The sequence below is a fragment of the Eleutherodactylus coqui genome, chromosome 9 (assembly GCF_035609145.1).
Source record: "Eleutherodactylus coqui strain aEleCoq1 chromosome 9, aEleCoq1.hap1, whole genome shotgun sequence".
NCBI classification, from domain to species: Eukaryota; Metazoa; Chordata; class Amphibia; order Anura; family Eleutherodactylidae; genus Eleutherodactylus; species Eleutherodactylus coqui.
Genome location: NC_089845.1, coordinates 102,956,657 through 102,980,060, shown reverse-complemented (window position 1 = coordinate 102,980,060; position 23,404 = coordinate 102,956,657). Strand labels below are relative to the sequence as shown.

The window sequence follows — 23,404 nt, the reverse complement described above, 5'->3', positions numbered from 1 at the left end:
GATCACCCACGTGCGTGATCCGCACCTAAAATTTCCCATTGGAATGCATTGACCACCCGCCGGTAGATAAATAGCCGCGGATGGTATTTTAAAGTGATCCGCACCAGAAATCCGCGTTACATATCCGCAGCGGAAGTTTAAGGCCTCATGTCCACGGGCAAAAGAACAATTAAAATCTGCAGCGGATCCGCATCCCATAGGGATGCATTGACCACCCGCGGGTAGATAAATAACCGCAGATGGTCAATAAAAGTGAATTTCAAAAAATCTGGAGCATGAAAAAAAATGGACATGCTCCATTTAGGTGCGGGTCTCCCGCAGGCTTCTATTGAAACCTATGGAAGCCGTCCGAATCCGCGGGAGACCTAAAATCAGAATAGACTCACCTGGTCCGGACGCTCCGGATCTTCCCTTCTTCGCGGCTTGAACTTCTCTCCGTCGTGGCCGGATCTTCTTTCTTCGGGCCGGTGGATGTGCCCAGCACATGCGCGCAGCACGCAGCCGGCATGCCGAGCACATCCGCCGGGCCAAAGAAAGAAGATCCGGCCGCGACGGAGAGAAGTTCAAGCCGCGAAGAAGGGAAGATCCGGAGCGTGCGGAGAGGTAAGTAATTGTTATTTTCAGCCCTCATATCCGCGGGGCAGGAGGGACCCGCTGCGGATTCTCCATGGAGAATCCGTAGCAGGCCTGATTTTCCCCGTGGACATGAGGCCTTAGGATGACTACCCACTACAGTTTTTTTTCCCTGCGAAATTCGCAGCATTTGTTTTTCTGCAGGGGTCTATGGGACTTGTAATGTTAAAATCGCGATTGTGCAAAATCGCAATTTACAGCAAAATCACGATTTTAACATTACAAGTCCCATAGACCCCTGCAGAAAAAAAAATGCTGCGAATTTCACAGGGAAAAAAATTTGTAGTGGGTCGTCACCCTAAGAGGTGGTATGGGCAGTAGCAATTTCATAAGTGTCTGGGGAAATGCCTATACAGCAGTAACTGCAAGTCATTATAGGAGACAGGTGTAGTTTGTTTGAACATCCATGTAGAGTGCTGTAATATAATTTATCATTACTTTATTCGTTAGATAAATGTGATTTTGAAGGTTACACATCTGCCTGATCTACCTGGTTATCGCTTAAGCCTCAGCGATTTTCCCTTGGACTACAGATCTCAAAGACTTTATATCATGGAAGGAACTGTCACTGCGATGTCTATTGTTAATAAATATACTCAAGGAGCAAGATTTGTGTGCTCTGAAACAAAGTGCCCCTTGTCTAAAGGTAAAAGATTCTTGTTCATAATCTAGTGTAAAATAAATGCACAGTCTTAGAACAATTGATTGACTCAAAATTCATTAGGACTCACTCACACAGGCCTATCGTCATGTATTACACGCGTATTTTTCACGCTCATTGATTTCTATTGGACCACTCACAGCCCTGTTTTTTTTCATTGGCGTATTACGTGTCAATATAGGCTATGGGAGTTTAACATGCGCAGCAAATATGCATTTTACATTATTAATGTATTATGCTCATAATACACAATGATAATACACCTGTGTGAATTAACACTTATAGTCATAATTCTGGTTTGTGTACTGCTCTAATATTGACAGCAGATCTATTATGGTGTATTTATTATGTTTTCTGTCCATCAGATTTCCGGTACATACGCATCCACACACCTGGGGCTACAGAGTCTGTAACAGTGAGGCAAGACTTTTTTTGTGATTTATGTGCATCATCTTTAAAAGAAGATGTGAAATACAGAGTTCTAGGTGGTATGTGATATAAGTGCCTTATTTTTTTATTTAATTCTTTGTTTATGATAAGTGCTTTATTTTAAGGGGACAACTAGAAAAGTAAATGACCTATATATGTTTTGGTAGATAAACAGGTTATTGAGTTCATGAATTTAAAGGCACTGCGAATTTTCCAAGGACAATATGCAACACATCAGAACTACCGTTTCCAGTCATATGCAGTGTTTCTTAGAGGTAAGCTCAGGTTCCTTATTGTGTATATAATGTATTAACAGTAAAATGCATTAATACAGGGAAACCATGCTAAATGAATAAATATGAGGGATCTGGGATGCCGCAGCCATACAGAACTGTCGCACTTCTTACTGTATTGTATGAACAGAATCTTTTATCCTCTTAGTGAGATCTGACGTACATGTACATTACACGTTTGCAGGGAGAGTATGGAGCAGGCTCATGAGTTAAGCCTGTTCCATACACGGCAGGTGACGGCTGTGCTATACATCTAGTGCCCGCCCACAATAGCTGAGATCGGAGGTGACTCCAATCTTGGCTTTTAACTCCTTTGATGCTGTGGTCAAAAGTGCCCACGGTATTGAATCAGTTAGATAGTGGGAAGAGGCTCCCTCTCTCAGATGATTTCTCCTCCTTCACAGCCTGCAATTGCAGGATACCGAGTGGTTGTCCTAACAATGGCCTCCAAGCCTGCCATGTTTGGAAGCCTACTAGGTTAACACTGAAAGGCATAATACATTGCACTACAGAAATATTGCAATTTGTTATACAAGCGATCAAGCAATTGCAAATTTCGTTGTAAGTTCAATAACATTTTTAAAAATATTTTTTACAAAATGATTAAGTTCAAATTTTGCATTCTTTACATAAAAAATGTAAACAATCAAAAAACTTAATTGGCATCATGGTACCCATAAAGATCTCAACTAGAGATGAGTAAGCATACTCCCTAAGGCAAACTACTCAAGCGAGTAGTGCCTTATTCGAGTACCTGCCCGCTCGTCTCTAAAGATTCAGCTGCCGGCGGGGAGCGGCGGGGGAGGAACGGAGGGGAGATCTCTCTCCCTCTCTCCCCCTCGCTTCCCCCTGCTCACTTCCGCAACTCACCCGCGCTGGCAGCCGAATCTTTAGAGACGAGCGGGCAGGTACTCGAATAAGGCACTACTCGCTCGAGTAGTTTGCCTTAGCGAGTATGCTTGCTCATCTCTAATCTCAACTATTAAAAACATGCATTGATCCCGCATGGTGAGAGCTGTAAAAAAAATATATAATGACAGACTTGCTTTGTTTTCTTACCACCACAAGCCTAAAAACAAAAATGAAATAAAAAATGGTCAAAAAGGTATATGAACCCCAAAATGACACCAATGAAAACAATATCTCGGTTTTTATTGGTATCTCAAAAAATAAAAAAGTTATGGGTCTCAGAGCATGGCAAAAGAAATCAAAAAATTTGTTACGGCTCTTATACTGCTCCTAGCCCAGTAGGACTAGGCATAAAACTGATCTATATATATGCCAAGTTACATGTATGTAACAAAAATCAAATAAAAATTGATTTTCAAAAAAAAAAAAAAGAAATCAAAAAAATTACTAAAACTAAAAAACTATATAATTTTGGTAAATGGACCGAACCATATAATAAAGTTAATGTGTCACTTTTACTGCACAGTCAATGCCGTAAAAACAAAACTCTTCTATTTCCCCCAAAAATGGTGGAATTCTGTGTTTTTCCATTCTGCCCGACTTTACAAAAATAAAGTTTTCAGTATATTATATGCTACGCTAGGGTCACTTTCACATAGGTGGAATTATTAACCTGCAGAATGCACCTAAAGCTATAGTAAAGTCCATACCAAAATCTCCATGGCTACCTGCAAATTTTGATGCAGAATTGAAAAGCGCTTAAATCTGCCTGCAATTCTGCATCACAATCTGCAGTAAACTCTATGGATTGTGGATTGAGGCGGTGTCCGGTGGTGAGTCCTGGCAGAAAAACTCTGCCCATATGAATACATTCTAAATTGTCCCATTAAATATACAACTTGTCCCATAAAAAACAATATCTCATATGGAACATACATACATGGAAAAGTGAAAAAAGCCATGGCTCTTGAAATTAAGGAATGAAATAAAGACAAGAAAATAAACTAAAACTCGCTGCAGCACCTGATAACTATTTCATTTTTCCATTAAAATCCCATTTATTACAATGTACCATATTATCTGCTTGTTGCTGTAAATTACTACCTTAGTCAACACATAACAAAGATCTGCATTTCAACATAGCCTTAATATTTGTACGGCTCTACATTTAGGAACATGTTACATCTTCATATTAATATACAATTCATTTTATTTCATAGATGAATTAATAGACAAAATGAAAATCGGAGGAAGATATCGGGTAATAGGTATACCAGTATGTGGCCTCAACGGTTCTCAAGTAACTGTCTGTGTAGAAGCCAATAATATTCATCAGTACATTGCACGCAGTAAGTATTCTTTATGTAGGAACTATATAAAAAGAAGAAGCAGCTCATCAGTGATCACTCACAGCGGTAGGGCCACTATAAGGGCTTATTCACACTGGCGAGAATCTGACGCGAGTTTAGTGCAATGAGAGATGAACAAAACTTGCACAAATATGTAATCCATTTTTGGAATGGACTTATTCAAATAAACTTTTTTTTTTGCTCATTGCGATGCTGCAGCATGTTCTTTTTGGGGGCATTGTTTTCAATGGGACCTAAAAAGACATTGCATGTCACTGGCATGCTGCGCGCTGTGCATGCTAGTACGATGTGATGTTTCTCATTGAAATGAGGTATTATATAGTACACATTCAGATGAATAGACAATCATTGAGATGAGCGAGCACCAAAATGCTCGGGTGCTCGTTACTCGGGACGAAATTTTCGCGATGCTCGAGGGTTCGTTTCGAGTAACGAACTCCATTGAAGTCAATGGGTGACCCGAGCATATTTGTATATCGCCGATGCTCGCTAAGGTTTCCATTTGTGAAAATCTGGGCAATTCAAGAAAGTGATGGGAACGACACAGCAACGGATAGGACAGGCAAGGGGCTACATGTTGGGCTGCATCTCAAGTTCCCAGGTCCCACTATTAAGCCACAATAGCGGCAAGAGTGGGCCCCCCCCTCCCAACAACTTTTACTTCTGAAAAGCCCTCATTAGCAATGCATACCTTAGCTAAGCACCACACTACCTCCAACAAACCACAATCACTGCCTGCATGACACTCCGCTGCCACTTCTCCTGGGTTACATGCTGCCCAACCCCCCCCCCCACGCACAACCAGCGCACACCAAAGTGTCCCTGCGCAGCCTTCAGCTGCACTCATGCCACACGCTGGCCTCATAGCCACACCACCCTCATGTCTATTTATAAATGCGTCTGCCATGAGGAGGAACCGCAGGCACACACTGCAGAGGGTTGGCACGGCTAGGCAGCGACCCTCTTTAAAAGGGGCGGGGCGATAGCCCACAATGCTGTACAGAAGCAATGAGAAATATAATCCTGTGCCACCGCCATCAGGAGCTGCACACGTGGGCATAGCAATGGGGAACCTATGTGCCACACACTATTCATTCTGTCAAGGTGTCTGCATGCCCCAGTCAGACCGCGGTTTTTTATAAATAGTCACAGGCAGGTACAACTCCGCAATGGGAATTCCGTGTGCACCCACAGCATGGGTGGCTCCCTGGAACCCACCGGCTGTACATAAATGTATCCCATTGCAGTGCCCATCACAGCTGAGGTAACGTCCGATTAAATGCAGGTGGGCTTTGGCCCACACTGCATGCCCCAGTCAGACTGGGGTTCTTTAGAAGTGGACACATGCAGTTACAACTCCGTGTGGACTAACAGCATGGGTGGGTGCCAGGAAGCCACCGGCGGTACATAAATATATCCCATTGCATTGCCCATCACAGCTGAGGTAATGCCATGTTTAATGCAGGTGGGCTTCGGCCCACACTGCATGCCCCAGTCAGACTGGGGTTCTTTACTAGTGGACACATGCAGTTACAACTCCGTGTGGACCGACAGCATGGGTGGGGGCCAGGAAGCCACCGGCGGTACATAAATATATCCCATTGCATTGCCCATCACAGCTGAGGTAATGTCATGTTTAATGCAGGTGGGCTTCGGCCCACACTGCATGCCCCAGTCAGACTGGGGTTCTTTAGAAGTGGAACATGCAGTTACAACTCCATGTGGACCGACAGCATGGGTGGCTCCCTGGAACCCACCGGCTGTACATAAATGTATCCCATTGCAGTGCCCATCACAGCTCATGTAACGTCAGCTTTAATGCAGGTGGGCAAAAATTTAATTGGATTACACTGTAGGCGAGGGCCCCCAAAAATTGGTGTACCAACAGTACTAATGTACGTCAGAAAAATTGCCCATGCCCAACCAAGAGGGCAGGTGAAACCCATTAATCGCTTTGGTTAATGTGGCTTAATTTGTAAATAGGCCTGGAGGCAGCCCAGTTAAAATAAAAATTGGTTCAGGTGCAAGTTTCAACGCTTTAATGAGCATTGAAACGTATAAAAATTGTTTACAAAAATTATATGACTGAGCCTTGTGGGCCTAAGAAAAATTGCCAGTTCGGCGTGATTACGTCAGGTTTCAGGAGGAGGAGCAGGAGGAGGAGGATGAATATTATACACAGATTGATGAAGCTAAAAGGTCCACGTTTTTGATGGTGATAGAGAACAATGCTTCCATCCGCGGGTGCAGCCTACGTATTGTTTAGGTATCGCTGCTGTCCGCTGGTGGAGAAGAGAAGTCTGGGGAAATCCAGGCTTTGTTCATCTTGATGAGTGTAAGCCTGTCGGCACTGTCGGTTGACAGGCGGGTACGCTTATCTGTGATGATTCCCCCAGCCGCACTAAACACCCTCTCTGACAAGACGCTAGCCGCAGGACAAGCAAGCACCTCCAGGGCATACAGCGCGAGTTCAGGCCACGTGTCCAGCTTCGACACCCAGTAGTTGTAGGGGGCAGAGGCGTCACGGAGGACGGTCGTGCGATCGGCTACGTACTCCCTCACCATCCTTTTGCAGTGCTCCCGCCGACTCAGCCTTGACTGGGGAGCAGTGACACAGTCTTGCTGGGGAGCCAGAAAGCTGTCAAAGGCCTTAGAGAGTGTTCCCCTGCCTGTGCTGTACATGCTGCCTGATCTCTGCGCCTCCCCTGCTACCTGGCCCTCAGAACTGCGCCTTCGGCCACTAGCGCTGTCGGATGGGAATTTTACCATCAGTTTGTCCGCCAGGGTCCTGTGGTATAGCATCACTCTCGAACCCCTTTCCTCTTCGGGTATGAGAGTGGAAAGGTTCTCCTTATACCGTGGGTCGAGCAGTGTGTACACCCAGAATGCGTGTAACGCGAGGGTCACGAGAAAGGCATCCTAACATGAAGTCAGCCATGTGTGCCAGGGTACCTGTACGCAACACATGGCTGTCCTCACTAGGAAGATCACTTTCAGGTTCCTCCTCCTCCTCCTCCTCCTCCTCAGGCCATACACGCTGAAAGGATGACAGGCAAGCAGCATGGGTACCCTCAGCAGTGGGCCAAGCTGTCTCTTCCCCTTCCTCCTCATCCTCCTCATGCTCCTCCTCCTCAACGCGCTGAGATATAGACAGGAGGGTGCTCTGACTATCCAGCGACATACTGTCTTTCCCCGCCTCTGTTTCCGAGCGCAAAGTGTCTGCCTTTATGCTTTGCAGGGAACTTCTCAAGAGGCATAGCAGAGGAATGGTGACGCTAATGATTGCAGCATCGCCGCTCACCATCTGGGTAGACTCCTCAAAGTTTCCAAGGACCTGGCAGATGTCTGCCAACCAGGCCCACTCTTCTGTAAAGAATTGAGGAGGCTGACTCCCACTGCGCCGCCCATGTTGGAGTTGGTATTCCACTATAGCTCTACGCTGCTCATAGAGCCTGGCCAACATGTGGAGCGTAGAGTTCCACCGTGTGGGCACGTCGCACAGCAGTCGGTGCACTGGCAGATGAAACCGATGTTGCAGGGTGCGCAGGGTGGCAGCATCCGTGTGGGACTTGCGGAAATGTGCGCAGAGCCGGCGCACCTTTCCGAGCAGGTCTGACAAGCGTGGGTAGCTTTTCAGAAAGCGCTGAACCACCAAATTAAAGACGTGGGCCAGGCATGGCACGTGCGTGAGGCTGCCGAGCTGCAGAGCCGCCACCAGGTTACGGCCGTTGTCACACACGACCATGCCCGGTTGGAGGCTCAGCGGCGCAAGCCAGCGGTCGGTCTGCTCTGTTAGACCCTGCAGCAGTTCGTGGGCCGTGTGCCTCTTCTCTCCTAAGCTGAGTAGTTTCAGCACGGCCTGCTGGCGCTTGCCCACCGCTGTGCTGCCACCCCGCGCGACACCGACTGGTGGCGACGTGCTGCTGGCACATCTTGATTGCGAGACAGAGGTTGCGTAGGAGGAGGAGGGTGGTTTAGTGGAGGCATACACCACCGCAGATACCACCACCGAGCTGGGGCCCGCAATTCTGGGGTGGGTAGGACGTGAGCGGTCCCAGGCTCTGACTCTGTCCCAGCCTCCACTAAATTCACCCAATGTGCCGTCAGGGAGATATAGTGGCCCTGCCCGCCTGTGCTTGTCCACGTGTCCGTTAAGTGGACCTTGCCAGTAACCGCGTTGGTGAGGGCGCGTACAATGTTGCGGGAGACGTGGTCGTGCAGGGCTGGGACGGCACATCGGGAAAAGTAGTGGTGACTGGGAACTGAGTAGCGCGGGGCCGCCGCCATCATACCTTTGAAAGCCTCCGTTTCCACAACCCTATACGGCAGCATCTCCAGGCTGATAAATTTGGCTATGTGCACGTTTAACGCTTGAGCGTGCGGGTGCGTGGTGGCGTACTGCGCTTGCGCTCCAACACTGGCGCTAGCGACGGCTGGACGGTGCGCTGAGAGACATTGGTGGATGGGGCCGAGCACAGCGGAGGTGAGGGTGTGGGTGCAGGCCAGGAGACGGTCGTGCCTGTGTCCTGAGAGGGGGGTTGGATCTCAGTGGCAGGTTGGGGCACAGGGGGAGAGGCAGCGGTGCAAACCGGAGGCCGTGAACGGCCTTCGTCCCACCTTGTGGGGTGCTTGGCCATCATATGTCTGCGCATGCTGGTGGTGGTGAGGCTGGTGGTGGTGGCTCCCCGGCTGATCTTGGCGCGACAAAGGTTGCACACCCCTGTTCGTTGGTCGTCTGCACTCTCAGTGAAAAACTGCCAGACCTTTGAGCACCTCGGCCTCTGCAGGGTGGCATGGCGCGAGGGGGCGCTTTGGGAAACAGTTGGTGGATTATTCGGTCTGGCCCTGCCTCTAACCCTGGCCACCGCACTGCCTCTTCCAACCTGCCCTGCTGCTGCACTTGCCTCCCCCTCTGAAGACCTGTCCTCAGTAGGCGTAGCAAACCAGGTGGGGTCAGTCACCTCATCGTCCTGCTGCTCTTCCTCCAAATCCTCTGTGCGCTCCTCCCTCGGACTTACTCCAATTACTACTACCTGAGTGATAGACAACTGTGTCTCATCGTCATCGTCCTCCTCACCCACTGAAAGCTCTTGAGACAGTTGCCGGAAGTCCCCAGCCTTATCCCCCGGACCCCGGGAACTTTCCAAAGGTTGGGCATCGGTCACGACAAACTCCTCCAGTGGGAGAGGATTCGGAACCATTGCTGCCCATTCTGGGCAGGGGCCCGAGAACAGTTCCTGGGAGTCTGCCTGCTCCTCAGAATGTGTCATTGTAATGGAGTGAGGAGGCTGGGAGGAAGGAGCAGCAGCAGCCAGAGGATTCAGAGTTGCAGCAGTGGACGGCGCAGAATTCTGGGTGGTCGATAGATTGCTGGATGCACTTTCTGCCATGCACAACAGGACCTGCTCACACTGCTTATTTTCTAATAAAGGTCTACCGTGTGGACCCATTAATTGTGAGATGAATGTGGAGATGCCAGAAACATGCCTCTCTCCTAATCCCGCAGTAGTCGGCTGCGATACACCTGGATCAGGAGCTCGGCCTGTGCCCACACCCTGACTTGGGCCTCCGCGTCCTCGCCTGCATCCACGTCCTCTAGGCCTACCCCTACCCCTCAGCATGCTGTATTATTAGTAGTGCAGAAACAGAACGCTGTAATTAAATGTGCCGCTTATTGGCCTGTGGTTGGAGGCTGACTTCCCTTATGGAACGCACAGCAGATCCAGGAAACAATTTTGCGCAAGCCTGCTGTAACGCTTAGCTGCGTATTAATTAGGACTACTACCCCCAGCAGATAGATACTGTAGGCAGCGTATAATATTATGTATACTGTTTCCCTCTGGCGGGATGACGGCGCTGATGTAACAGAGACAGCAGATCCAGGAAACAATTTTGCGCAAGCCTGCTGTAACGCTTATCTGCATATTAATTAGTACTACTACCCCCAGCAGACACGCAGTAAACTGAAGACGGTCACAGGCCGCCCAAATATAGTATTTTTCCCCAATTTTTGGGAAAAAGCCCACTGCCTATATAGCCTGAATATCTCTTTCCCTGCCTCACCAGTACTGGCCCTATACTCTGTACAATGACTGCAGACTGAGGACGCAATGCTCTGCACGGCCGATATACAAAAAAAATAAATAAATGTGCAACACTGCTAAAAGCAGCCTCAACAGTACTGCACACGGTCAGATGTGGCCCTAAGAAGGACCGTTGGGGTTCTTGAAGCCTAAAATCACTCCTAACGCTCTCCCTATAGCAGCTCCGGCACCAGCAGCACTTTCCCTGATCTCTGTCAGAATGCATCTGTGGCGAGCCGCGGGAGGGGCCGATTTATATACTCGGGTGACACCTGATCTCCCCAGCCACTCACTGCAGGGGGGTGGTATAGGGCTTGAACGTCGCAGGGGGAAGTTGTAATGCCTTCCCTGTCCTTCTATTGGCCTGAAAAGCGCGCTAACGTCTCAGAGATGAAAGTGAAAGTAACTCGAACATCGCGTGGTGCTCGCCTCTAGTAACGAGCATCTCGAACACGCTAATACTCGAACGAGTATCAAGCTCGGAAGAGTACGTTCGCTCATCTCTAACAATCATTCAATGCTTTGCTGTAATTTTACTCTCGCTTTTGGCTGCAGCTCCCTGCGGCCGACAGCGTGTTCTAGTGTACCCCATCATTGTGATGGGTGGTGAAGTGCGCTAAATGGTCAAAGGTAGAGCAGAAAAGCACGTCGCTGGAAAGCGCCAGGCAAGCGCCACAATTGAATGCATGTCTGTGAGGTCCCATTGATTTCAGTGGGAGCCTTATACCATGATTACCGCGGCATTCAAACACTGCATTAATCTTGGTTAAAAAAATGCCTGTGTGGGGGAGGCCTCACAGTCCTTGCTCTTTGTAGCAGGTCTGTACCCTGGCTAACAGAAGGGCAACCCAAGAAAGGAACCTTTCTAATAGGGCATGTGTATAGTGTTTGTCCTAATGGGTCACTAGTAGTGGTGAGGCACACAAAGAATCTTAGAAGAGGTAATAACATATACCACAACACAAACATGCAGTTTCTCAGAGGCTGTGTGCACATGAGTTTATCTCTGCAGGAGATGTATATACTGTATAGTGCCCATAATGAAATCCGTGCTAATCGGGAAAGTCTTTCCCAAAGCTTTTTGAAAATATGCAGCTCTTGAGTAGAGCCATTATACGTATAACCATGGGCCTGAGCCCTGACAGTGTTAGCAGGTATATTAGGATAGGATTCCCTATACATTTTAGGGATTTATATTTGCAAACATTACTAATATTTGTTTTCGCTTTTTTTCAGGTCCTTTTACTGTATGCAAAGCATTTCAAAATCTTCACTCCAAGACTGCGAATTCACCGTGGATTTTCACTGGTCTTCTTGCAAATATTTTTGCTGCACAAATCATTCCAGTAGGCATGCATAATACTCTAAAACTTTGCACTCTGCTTAGTCTTGTGCAGACATGTAATGAGGACAAAGAAATTGGAAAGCCGCTCGATCTAATGGTTGGGACAAATGACACACTGATTGTAGAGCGGTAAGAAAACGAGAAACAAATGTAGAAATATATTTTAAGTTAAGGCATCTTTTTTTTCTAATTTTATGTCGTAAATCAATACTAGCCCAGGTACACGATACCGAACGCGTACAATACAAAACGTGACATTGTAAGTCTTAGGAGATAAGGTGAAAATGATGCCCCGCCCACTGAGACAGACTAGGATGGCGAACAGACACTGGCACTAAAGATGTGACATGGGGAACAAAGAACCTCCAGTCATACACATAGATCACTCACGCCATTCACGCGGTCTCATTTAATCAGGAGCTTTTTACTTGTTAAGCTGAACAATTTTACTAATAAGAATATTAATATTTTTCTACTACCTCCTGCACAATGCTTGAACAATAATGTTACAAAGCATAACATTTTCCATAGAAAATAAGAAAATTATAGGATATAACAATTTTTCTATGCAAGGGGAAATATAATAACTTTTCAGTCCTTAATTGTTAGGGGGCTTAACAAGGTAAAAACTGTTACTTACGCAAAGAGTCCTTTAGAACTTAAAGCAGTTCCTTGGTTGGATCACACTGGAAACAGGAATTACCTCATCTGCTTCAGAGTCTGTTGTCCAGCCCGTGGGTGTAAGAGAGCTGTGCCAGGAACTCATGCCTAATGATGCCATAGACGAGGGGCTGTCCGGATCACATAGCCTACTGGTTGGGGTCTGTATGGACACAACTGAGGAATCCGAAGTAGGCTCTAGTATCTGCTCCTGCAGTATAGTACGTGGCTTCCGCAGTTCTCTCCACTCGTGCAGAGGCTCCCGGGAATGGAAGAGGATCTTTACTCCAGGCTCTTCAAAGCCCCTAATAAAGGGACACAACCTTGGAGGGATGGCTGCTCGGGCAACTCTACTGTCCTGGTGAATTATAATCCAGGGCACGATCAAGGGGCCACCCTGGCAAGGGCCATGGGCTGGACAGCAGCTGATGCAGCAGATACTTCTACATAGGCAGTCCTCATGGCCTTCCTAGGCCTGTCAGGCTTGAAGGTCCTCGGCCATATGAATCTCCCCCGGGGAACTTCTTCAGTAGAAATCTCCAGTGGTGTAGGAAATGGAAGGAACAACAGGGTGATCAGCTCCACAAGCTCTGGCTTTTCCCCCCCAAAAATACCACAGCTGTGGTGGTGGTGGATATCCAGAGGCCACTCCCTGGATGGGCCTAGCACTTGGGATTGTTGGCAGAGGTGGCAACATCTCTGAAGCTTGCTGGCGGAATGCATTCTGAACTTAGAGGTCCAGTGGCTCCTCTCTTTTAGTGGATTCCACCTCCTGGGGTCAGTCGGCTCCTGTTATCCACATGGGCATCCAAGGCAGAATTAGTAAAGACAAAATGCGCAGATGATTGGTGGCCTCCACGAGGGTTAGACTGGGGCTAAAAAGCAGTCCTGAAGCACAAATTTTCAGCACTCAGTCTAACTCTTCTAGTGGGAATTCATTGTTGGAAATAACCAGGAATACTAAATCGAGTCCATAGAATTCATTGGTGAAAGTAAATTCGGGGTTGCTGCATTAAAATTCATTCAGGCAAAAAAAATGCAAATAAGGTTGCCAAGACAACAACATTTCTGAATTTTTTTTAGCCTTGAACCTTCTCCAGGTCGAGATTATACCGTGTGCAAAATGTACAGTTTTGTGCGTGATGCTCCAACAAGCAAACATTGACAAATATATAGAATAATAATAATAATCTTTATTTGTATAGCGCCAACTTATTCCGCAGCGCTTTCAGGCATGGATAAATGCAAAACAATACAATTACAATATAAGGTACATTGGGTTAGACACAAATGGGTTGAGGGTGGTACAGGAGGTGCAGGGGTTGGGGAACACAGGCAATAGGAAATTTTATGTACAGATCATTTATCAGAAGGCAAACAGGGTGGAGCACCATAGGGAGGGGCGAGGGACTAGGGCAGGAGATGTGGTATGCTTCCCTGAAGAGGTGCGTTTTTAAGGCACGTCTGAAATATCGTGCATCGGGAATTGTCCGGATGCCTTGGGGTAGAGCGTTCCAGAGGATGGGTGCTGCTCTAGTGAAGTCCTGTAGAAGATTAACTGTCTCATGACCAAGGGTCATTGATACTCCTCTGTCCAAGTCACATTGTTCAGGTTATAACTTTGTTATTTTTCCAGCAACATAATTACATGAGAGCTCGTTATTCGCAAAACGGCTTCTATTTTTCAACGGCAATACAAAATTAAGTTATTTTGTTTTCTTTATGTGGTACTACTTTAAAAAAATAAAATCCCGCGTCGGATTAATAGTGTGATATTTTAATGAATTGGACCCTTGCAGATGCAGCAATGCCAATTTTTACTTTTTTATGTGATGACTAGGAAAAGTGGAGGGTTTACTTTTACTTTTTTTATTTTTGTGTAAAAATAATAATTTTAATAATTTACCATTTCAACATGCCACCATTTCAGTCCTCCCTACTGGGCATTGTTTACATGGCTGCAGCGGTTACATGCCCGTCGACGCACATTACTACTACAACTAATCAGTGGCCTGAGCGGTCACATGCCATACACTGCTGAGGCTGGTAACTGACTTCAGTGGTCACATGGCTATACGGCAAGTAACCCCAGCAGCCATGTAAGCAAAGTAAGGAGGACCAGATGAGCGGCACTGGACCAGGGAAGGGTCGATCCAGTGAGGATTGCGTTTTGTTTTTTTTTACCACAATTCCTGCATTTAAAAAAATGTATATGTCAGACAATCCCTTAGTCAGGTCACATCCCACAACCACTTATTGATATTTTCTTATTGTTATTCCACTGTTAATATAATGAACAAGTTTAATATGTGAAACTCTATATAATACTGAATGTTATCAAGGTCATTATAATCTGAAAAGCAATGCATATAGGTGGTAACTCCCATAGGAGCGTGGAGCCCATGTTCTTGTGCTTGCATTCAGGGATATGTAAGGGTTAATTAACAGGTGAAAATGTAATAAGATTACTATTTAAGGAAGGAAGTAACATGTTGTAAATGAGGTGATCAAGACCTGAAAAGGTTGAAACGCGTCCTCAGGACGTCTGTATTTTTCTTGTTATAATAGGCACGTATTAAATAAAGACAGAAGAAAGTTTCATCTCTATGCATCCAAGCTCCTATCATTTAAATGCACTTGTATGAAATCAACAGTATGCCAATTACTTTAGGTTTCATGTCTCAATAACAAGATCTCATTTGCCCTTCAGACTGATGAAATATGGTATTTCTCTTATTCCACGCGGAGTCTGTCATACACATTTCAATGATATATTTGCTACAGTAACTAAAGATGAGCTTGGAACAGGAACTGCCATTATCCATGCTGGCAGTGCTTTAATGGCGAAAGGAGGAGTATGCTATATTGGGGATATCAACATGTATAAAAAAGAGAAACTTGATCCTTTATTATCAGGTACGGTAGAACATGTGGAATAACAAATTTAGTGTCACAACCCTCACATTTGTTATTACCTAAATAAATGCCTCAGATTACACTGATTAATGTTATATGGTAACTATTGTAACAAAGTTTTTCATGGACTTTAGTTGTTTCTTTGCTCGATGCATGTACAGATCTGTTAAAGGGTATGGACACACAAAAAAACTGATGGATTCTGTTTCGGAGGAGGGTTGTTCCTTGGTCTACTTACAGCAGGGAAGGAGGGATTTTATATATAAGGCAGGTTGCACCAAAGTTTTGATCTGAGATCAACAAGAGTTAGTCTAAAATCAAGTAGAAAAAGTTGTACCAACAAGGTTTATCCCGCAATCTTGGTTCAAATCTAAGTTCAATGGTTCAATTTGATCCCTTAATTTTGGTGCCTCAAACTAGAACTTAGTTCAGCAGCCAAAATCCAAGATGGCAGACTGGGCTGAGTGCCTGATAGGCTTTTCCTGGGTGGTAAAATTACACCATGTTTTTACTATTGCTATGAATGTTGAGAGGATCACCTGACCATAGCCACCAATCACCATGCATGATCTATTCCTTTTAGGTTTAACCTTTGATTGCAGATCGAGCAAACTTGGTTTTACAAACCTTAGATCAAAAAGTATTGGTGCAACACATTTTTCTTAAACCAAGTTCAACAGCTGATTGCAGTTTAACTAAACCTGGATCAACAGAATGGTTGGTGCATCCCGCCCAAAGGAGAGGGGCTTGGTGATGCTAATGGAGCTTTTATTATAATACAGCTAATGATTTTTCCTGTGGAATATGGCTTCGGCCAGCTGCACACGAATGGATATTTGCTGCTGAATCCGCAGTCGGTGTCCGTGTAGTGGTTCAGAACAATGGGGCCCCTCGATAACTGTATGCATGAATTTGTCTATGTAGTATCAGTGTCTTCTGTGTTGCATGAATGATGTGTATTGCATAGCTGCAGCACTGAAAGAGTTAACTGGTATGTGAGTTGACTGTCTGGAAAATGTATCTGTTTGTTCATCGTGTGACTCTGTGATATATATGTGGATGCAAGGTGCATGAGAGAGAGTTCTGAAGAGTTGCTGAGTTGAGTTCAGTGAGCCTAGTTCTGTCCTGGCCTGGGTTTGCTAGAGGCTTGCAAGGCAGCTGTCTGTGGGTACCTTCCGCCCACAGACACAGAATGGAAGAGGCAGAGAGAATGGCCTAATGGCTGCTTGGGGACTACTACTCTCAAGAGTCTGCAGCCAGAAGACAAAGAGAGTGAGGAGTTGTCCTGCAGCATGTCTACCACCAACAGTGTGTGTGTACCAGTAGAGATGGAAAGAAAGGAAAGTGTGTTACTGGGCACAGGACCTACAGATAACTAAGACTGTGGTTTCTCCTGCCTACCTGTGAGTTCTCCCTATCACACTACTTGTCAAGTTGCTGTGAAACTGTTGCCAGGTATAAAGAATTCTGTTAACCAATGTTCCAGTAAAACGACCAGTCGCCCATCCGTTTCCAGAAGCTGTGTCTTAAAAAGTACCCATGTGTGTGTGGATTTACTCCGCCAGCTAAGAATTCCACCACAGAAGCTGCGTGAGAGAGGGTTTACTCCACCAGCTAGGAATCCCCCACGTCAGAAGAAACGGTGGCGTCACCCGTGACATAAAGGACTAAGGTAGTCCATCATTGGGTTCCCCTGTTTAATAACCTGCCCTCAACCCCTTGGACATGTCACCAGTTACCCTCTGCCACCGTGACAAGACCCAAACTCTACCCCGCTGTCTCCTAGGCTGGGACCCGCTCCTCAGACACTGCATCAGCATAAAGGATCCGCAGCAAATACCGTGCAGAACATGCTATGGAAAATCACTTTTTGCTTCACGTTCACAGAAATAAATAGCGATTTCTGCAAGCAGAGGAAAACTTGCAGCATATTCTCTTTTTTATGTGGGCTCCGCAAGGACGGCTTCCATTGAAGTCAATGGAAGCAGTCCGACCCGTAGCCCATCCACATTTGACATTGCAGATAAGTCGCAGGTACCCGCATCATCGCCTAGCAACACTGCGGGAAAAACAAATATTTTTTTAAAAAATCCATACTACGCATGACCGACAGCGAGCCACCGCACACATCCACAACACAGAAGAGCAAAGGCACTCGTCGGCCGGCATCCACTATAGCTATGCCACGGCATGGTAATCACAGCCGCCAAGATTTGCTCTTCTAGATCTTTCAATTAACCTAATTCAGCTGATGTTCATTTGCTTTTATATACTTGCCTATGTCTTTTACTTGTTCTTTTCATTGGTGGTTGTTTTCAAATCCATATGCACATTTCATAGTATGTATTTCTTAAGTTTTAGAAAGCAGGAACACTACTGTATTCATACCGGGAAAGAAATATGGTGACTGTGTTGACCAGCAGATATTTATTCCTCTTCAGTGTAATTTCTGGTCATATGCTGATTTATCTTTCAAGAAGTGTAATACCAAGGAAACCACTGTTCTAGGTCAGATGGTGAGTGATCTCATTAACTTTTCTATGCTGGTAAAGAGTTTGAGCAGTGAGTATATGCTTGTTTCCAGTGGTGTCCAACCTGTTGCAATTCTACAACTCCCAGCATACAATATAAAAACAGGTAGTTTTATAATGGCAGGGTGGCCACAAGTTGGGATTCAGTGATGTATTTCCATTTGCAATACTGTGATGCACTTCTTGAGTTACACAAAACTTTGACAGTTCATGCTGCTTTCTCTTGAAATACAGAAATGATTTTAATAGGTTTGCTTAATGTTCCCTATTTTTCATCAAAGTTTGTCTTTTATATTAACAGGATTTAAGTGCAATACCATCACATCTCATTGATGCATTTGGAACGTTAATTTACTGCAATCAGATATCTCACACAAATCCAGTTGTTTCTCTTGTGCAGCATAGTCTGGTAAGAGCCATAAAACCTGGAGCATCGATCTGTCTAGTAGCCCAGCAGTTTACAACCCAAGATTTTGAAGAGGTTAGTATAATAAAACCTTGCATTAATGAGAATAGTAGTTGTAGTAGCAATACAGTAGTTGGGCGGGTTACAATATTAAAGAGCTATTCCAGCCAAAAAATTAATCAACCGTCTACTATATAGCTGGATTATGGAAGGTCGGACTATTGGTAAATAAATTTGAATGAATATGTTCACATCACTCATAACTTTGAGTAGAATGTCATACACCCTTTACTGCATGTGAGGACAAAGGCAGAACTATAGCAGATGGCAGAAGCGGAACCCAACTGTTGAGGGACCCACTGTTTGCTAGGATGGGAGAGCCCAATGTCCCCTCATTCCCCAGTCACACAACTGCAGCAAGGAGCCACTTGAATGGATTTATTTTCAGACTTCCAACTGTAACTTGAAATCATAACTCTATGGAAACTGATAATTGGCTAAGAACCGTAGTAATAAAAGTCATAAGACATGTCAGGAGAGAGGACGGGTTCTCTACAGAGGAAACTCTGGCAGCTAAGATTTTCTTCTTTAGTATGAAAATAAAGCTCCTCATTTACTGGAACGCTGCACTACTCTTTTGCTATTGCTGAATATACTGGAATTTTCTCATTACCAGGAAAACATTTTATATTGAAGTATTAATCAACTTATTTGACATAGTTTTTGAAGTGCCAAAAGGAAAAAAATCTTTAGCACATTTTTAAATTTTAACTTCGTTTTTATTTACTCGTTTAGCTTATTGCATATGCAAAGAATTTACATGTGACATTTAGCACCAACGCTGAAACGCTGCTTCATAGTTATTATTTGGCCAGTCGCAGAGTCAGAACAGATTCAAATGGATCAAAAATATCAACGTCGGCACTAAGACATCTGTAAGTCGTCATATAAAGTTCATACGTTTGACATTCAAATATATATTATATAAACACACAGGGGACATTTATCCAAGACTGGATTTTACAAGCCGGTCTTAAGTGTTAACAGAGAAAAATTTGCCAAATTTAGTAAGAGGTGCAAGCTTTATTAAATTTGGTGCATCCTGTTCTGGCCATGCGTCACTTTCAGAATTCTATGGCAGATTAAACCTGCTGCAGATTCGTGCTATTATTTTTTGCCAGTTTCTAGCGTAAATTCTAGTAAATATTACCCGCCATCGCACCCAATTGTTTTCTCTATAAGAGTGGAACTTGCACAAAAATGGGTGACTTTTTTAAAGCAAAATTCTAGCATAAATGCTGTTATGCATCCTTTACCATTTGTGATAAGCTCCATGGCCACGTTCACATGTGGCATAGTTTCAATAAACTGCATTCTCATACAGGAAAAAAAGCTGTATATTGCAGAAGATGCTGTATTTTACAATCTGTAGCATGCTCATTTCTACACTCTTGTCCATGTTCCCCTGAATGGAACATGGACGGAACCACTTTTATCGATGGTCTCAGTTTCATCAGGTTTCCCTATATTTCCCGTGTTTTGAGCAGATGTCATCAATGGAATTTGTGTCTTTCAAGCTTTCCATCTAATTCCCATTTTTGAGGATTTAGATATAAAGCCTAACAGAAATACTGGACTGATTCAAACATGACAATAGGAATGTGTTCTTATTTAATAGGACACAAAAATGGCTGTTTTTAGTGCTCTGAAAATCTACAGCGCAGGTCAAGTTACACGTGGAATTTTTTTTCCGCAAAGTATGGATGAGATTTTGCATCTCTCATCTACTCTGCTGCTACTGTAAATGCTGCGTATCTGAAGATACAAGGACTGTAACTATTCTCATATCAAAACTGAAAATTTCTACATGCTGACTTATCCTTGTATGTATGCTTAATTGAAAAATCAAAAAATATTATTGTAAAAAAAGAAAAAAAATGCTGCGTATCTTTCCGCACAGAACATCCACCCTAGTAAACATAGCCTTAAAGAGACGCCTAATAGTCGATGTTGATGACTTATGAAATGTGTAAAAATCCAAATAAAACACATCCTGTCAGTGTAAGTACTATTGCTCTTATACTTTGCATTGCATCCTAGGTCTTCAGTGTCAGAAGCACATGCAAAGTTAAGCTTACGAAGAGTGGTGACGGAAGATGATGCTTTGATAGCAATTTTATTATTTGAAGCTTCTCTTACATTGAAACATGGTAATATTAATTGTATTCCTTTTGTCTTTATTAGTGTATACAGACAGCATGTGATGATCATTGCAAATAATGTACTACAGTACTATTCAAAACTCACAGAAAAAAGCCAAAACATGCACCATCCGATAAACTGCGTTAGACCCTGGTAGTATGCAGAGGGCCAGACTGCAATATGAGCGAGCTAAATGTTCAATGCAAATTAATATGCAGCCACCCAGCTTTTTTTTTTTTTTTTTTTTTAACAGTACTGTTCAACACTTTAACCAAACGTTTCATACCCACAATGCCATCTGCAGAGACCCCTACACAGTGATTGTAAAGGGTCCTCCCAGGCCTGTACTTTGCCTCCATAATGTGCTATGCTACATTATTTTCACATTTATACTGAACCCTTGCCTCATCTAAGTCTGGCCATCAGTAATAAGACTACACAAGATATGAATGTTAGAAGGGAGATTACATACTACATGTCAGCATGGCTAGATTTTTTTTCTTTGTGAAAAACAATACAGATCATGAACACATTCACTTTGGTAAAACCTTATGTGCAATTTCAACTAATTTCTATGGAGGGGTGTATGCATACTTTGAAAGATGCCCACTGAGGGCTCGGCCAGACGAGCGTGTGTTTTGCGCGTGCATAATGCACGCTTCTAAAAGAACCAATGGTTTTCTATAGAAGCATTCATATGCGCAGAATTAGCAGCGCAAAACAGCACGCACCTAAAAAAGATAGGACATAGGTGCGCGTTTTTTCAGAGTTTCAATTGACTCCTATGGGAGCAGGAGTTAATGGAAATTCCTGTGCACGGAATAGCCTCCCCACAACTTACAGCATGGCATTTACAAAGGTGCTTCTGACCTTTTAAATGTCCAGCTATTAACCCCTCAGTCCCAGCGGGGATGAGGGGACTCCCTGAGGGTTCCGTTAATCCCCGCAGGGAGTCCTCTCATCACTGAACACTGTGACAGTACTGTCACACTGTTTAGTGATGATGAGACTGCAGTGGAGCCAAAAGAACCCCCTGCCACAGCTGTAGCAGAGAACCACAATGCTATCCCATTGCATTCAATGGGGCCGGCACTGCTATAAGCCCTTCCCTGAAAATAAGCCCTAGTTCCTGCAAAAATACAAAAAAAATTAAACATCACCTAGCAGCGCTGTCAGGGGTTCGGTGCATCTTCTCCCCGACACTCTTCCGAATCATTTCTTCTGGCTAGGGATTTAAAAATCCCCGCCTCCTGGAAGCTCTACCTTTGATTGGTTCCTGCGCTCAGCCAATCACAGCCATTCAATCATTGGGAGTAGCATTCAAGCAATGGGATAGCATTGCAGTCCTCTGCCATAGCTGTGGCAGGGGATTCTTTCATCCCTGCAGGGAGTCCCATCATCACGGTGTTCAGTGAGAGGGGACCTTCGTGGAGCAGCTGCTCCAGCGAACGAGCAGTTTTATGCGCTGCGCATATGAAACTTTGCGCGTTCACACAATTTCAGCTTATGCGAGGAGCGCATATTGTTTGTGCAAAAAAACACTCAACGACCACGGCCTAAGGCATAGCAATGAGATACACAGCAGCTCTAAGGCTCCTCTGCCACATGACCAGAGTAGTGTTATAATTCATCTATAGTAAGGGCCCTTTACAAATTTTGCACTGGGCCAAAGAAACTGCAAGTTACACCACTGCATGTTAGTAACATACATTATACATAAGGGCAATTACCTAATTGGTCCCAGCCAGCTTTCTGAGATCTGTTCAGAAAAAGGCATCTGTGAGGTGAAGAGGCCCAGAGTCTGGCAGCAGTGATATTGTTGGGTTAGTCCCCTTGTGACTATTTTGTGGTGGTGGTTGCCATGTGGTACAACAAGCAACAGTGTAGGAATTCACAAGATAAGTACACTATAAAGTGTTTAGTGGGTTTATGCAATTTGGCCAAAATGTAACCAAGAACCTAATCTTAAAAAGTTTGCTAAAAGCTATAGATTAAAAGGTGTAAGTTTTGGATGGGTAGTCCTTGTCCTTCTCAACAATATTGAGCGCAATTTTTTTTTTGTAGGAAGCTCTGTGTTTGGCATCTCTCAAAACCCTATCTTCCCAGTTGAGCTCATTGATGAGAACAGTTTACAGAAGAGAGACAAATACCTGACAGAATACCATCAGCAACTGAAGCAGTTCATATTCACCTATGGCCATGCAACAGCAGAACAAAATGATTCATGAAAACGTCTTGTTCAAAGAACATTTTTTTTGCTTTGGCTTTACTGTATAAAGTGGTTCTTTATCACTAATGTACATGAACTTGTTGAATCCAGTTTAAATTGTTCTCCTAGAGCAGACAATGCAGAAGCCTATAATAAAAATCTCCAATACCAATACGAGTGAAGTGAGCAGTTCCAATAAACCACAATAAGCAAAAATTGAAAAAAAAACAACCTAAAATAACCGCACGACTGTTGCAGATTTTCACTGATTGCATTGCAATGATAGAAATTCAGTGAAAATCTGTTATTGTGACATGATAGAGAATGCTGTTGATTTGTTCCACTATGAGTGAATGAGCTTCGTTAAAACCCCATTCACAGACATTGTACTGTACTTTGTTGTGGAACTTTGGCACACATCACAGGCAAAATTCTACACCAATTTCACTGTGTGAACTCACCTTCAAGAGTAATAAAACATACTGAACTAGCGTATGTCTGAGAATGGGTTACAAATCAATACAGCATTGCCCAAGATGTACAATACATCAACTTTATTAGACTCACACGGGCTAAAATATGCAAAAGACCTACCCCGTTCCCTGAAAATAAGACCTACCCTGATTTTTAAATAGTGTCCAGGCAACTATAAATGTACATAAATATTTGAGCAAAAATTAATATGACTGTCTTATTTTCGGGGAAACACAGTAGCAATAGAAAATAGACATCAAGCTTTACTTGAATCTGCATTTTA

The 23,404-nt window shown here is 44.3% G+C and overlaps 1 protein-coding gene across 1 annotated transcript in view; it reads left to right on the top strand.

Annotated features, from left to right (window-relative positions):
* Positions 1-22,771, top strand: part of MCMDC2 (minichromosome maintenance domain containing 2) — a 29,967-nt gene extending 7,196 nt beyond the window's left edge. The window contains exons 5-15 of the mRNA XM_066578870.1: positions 1,084-1,279; positions 1,660-1,782; positions 1,891-1,998; positions 4,146-4,274; positions 11,615-11,852; positions 15,094-15,299; positions 17,655-17,815; positions 18,132-18,311; positions 19,032-19,171; positions 20,337-20,446; positions 22,503-22,771. Coding sequence (XP_066434967.1) covers positions 1,084-1,279; positions 1,660-1,782; positions 1,891-1,998; positions 4,146-4,274; positions 11,615-11,852; positions 15,094-15,299; positions 17,655-17,815; positions 18,132-18,311; positions 19,032-19,171; positions 20,337-20,446; positions 22,503-22,666 — 1,755 coding nt within the window. The 3' untranslated portion in view covers positions 22,667-22,771. The remainder of the gene's footprint in view (positions 1-1,083; positions 1,280-1,659; positions 1,783-1,890; positions 1,999-4,145; positions 4,275-11,614; positions 11,853-15,093; positions 15,300-17,654; positions 17,816-18,131; positions 18,312-19,031; positions 19,172-20,336; positions 20,447-22,502) is intronic.
* Positions 22,772-23,404: the final 633 nt, after the last annotated feature.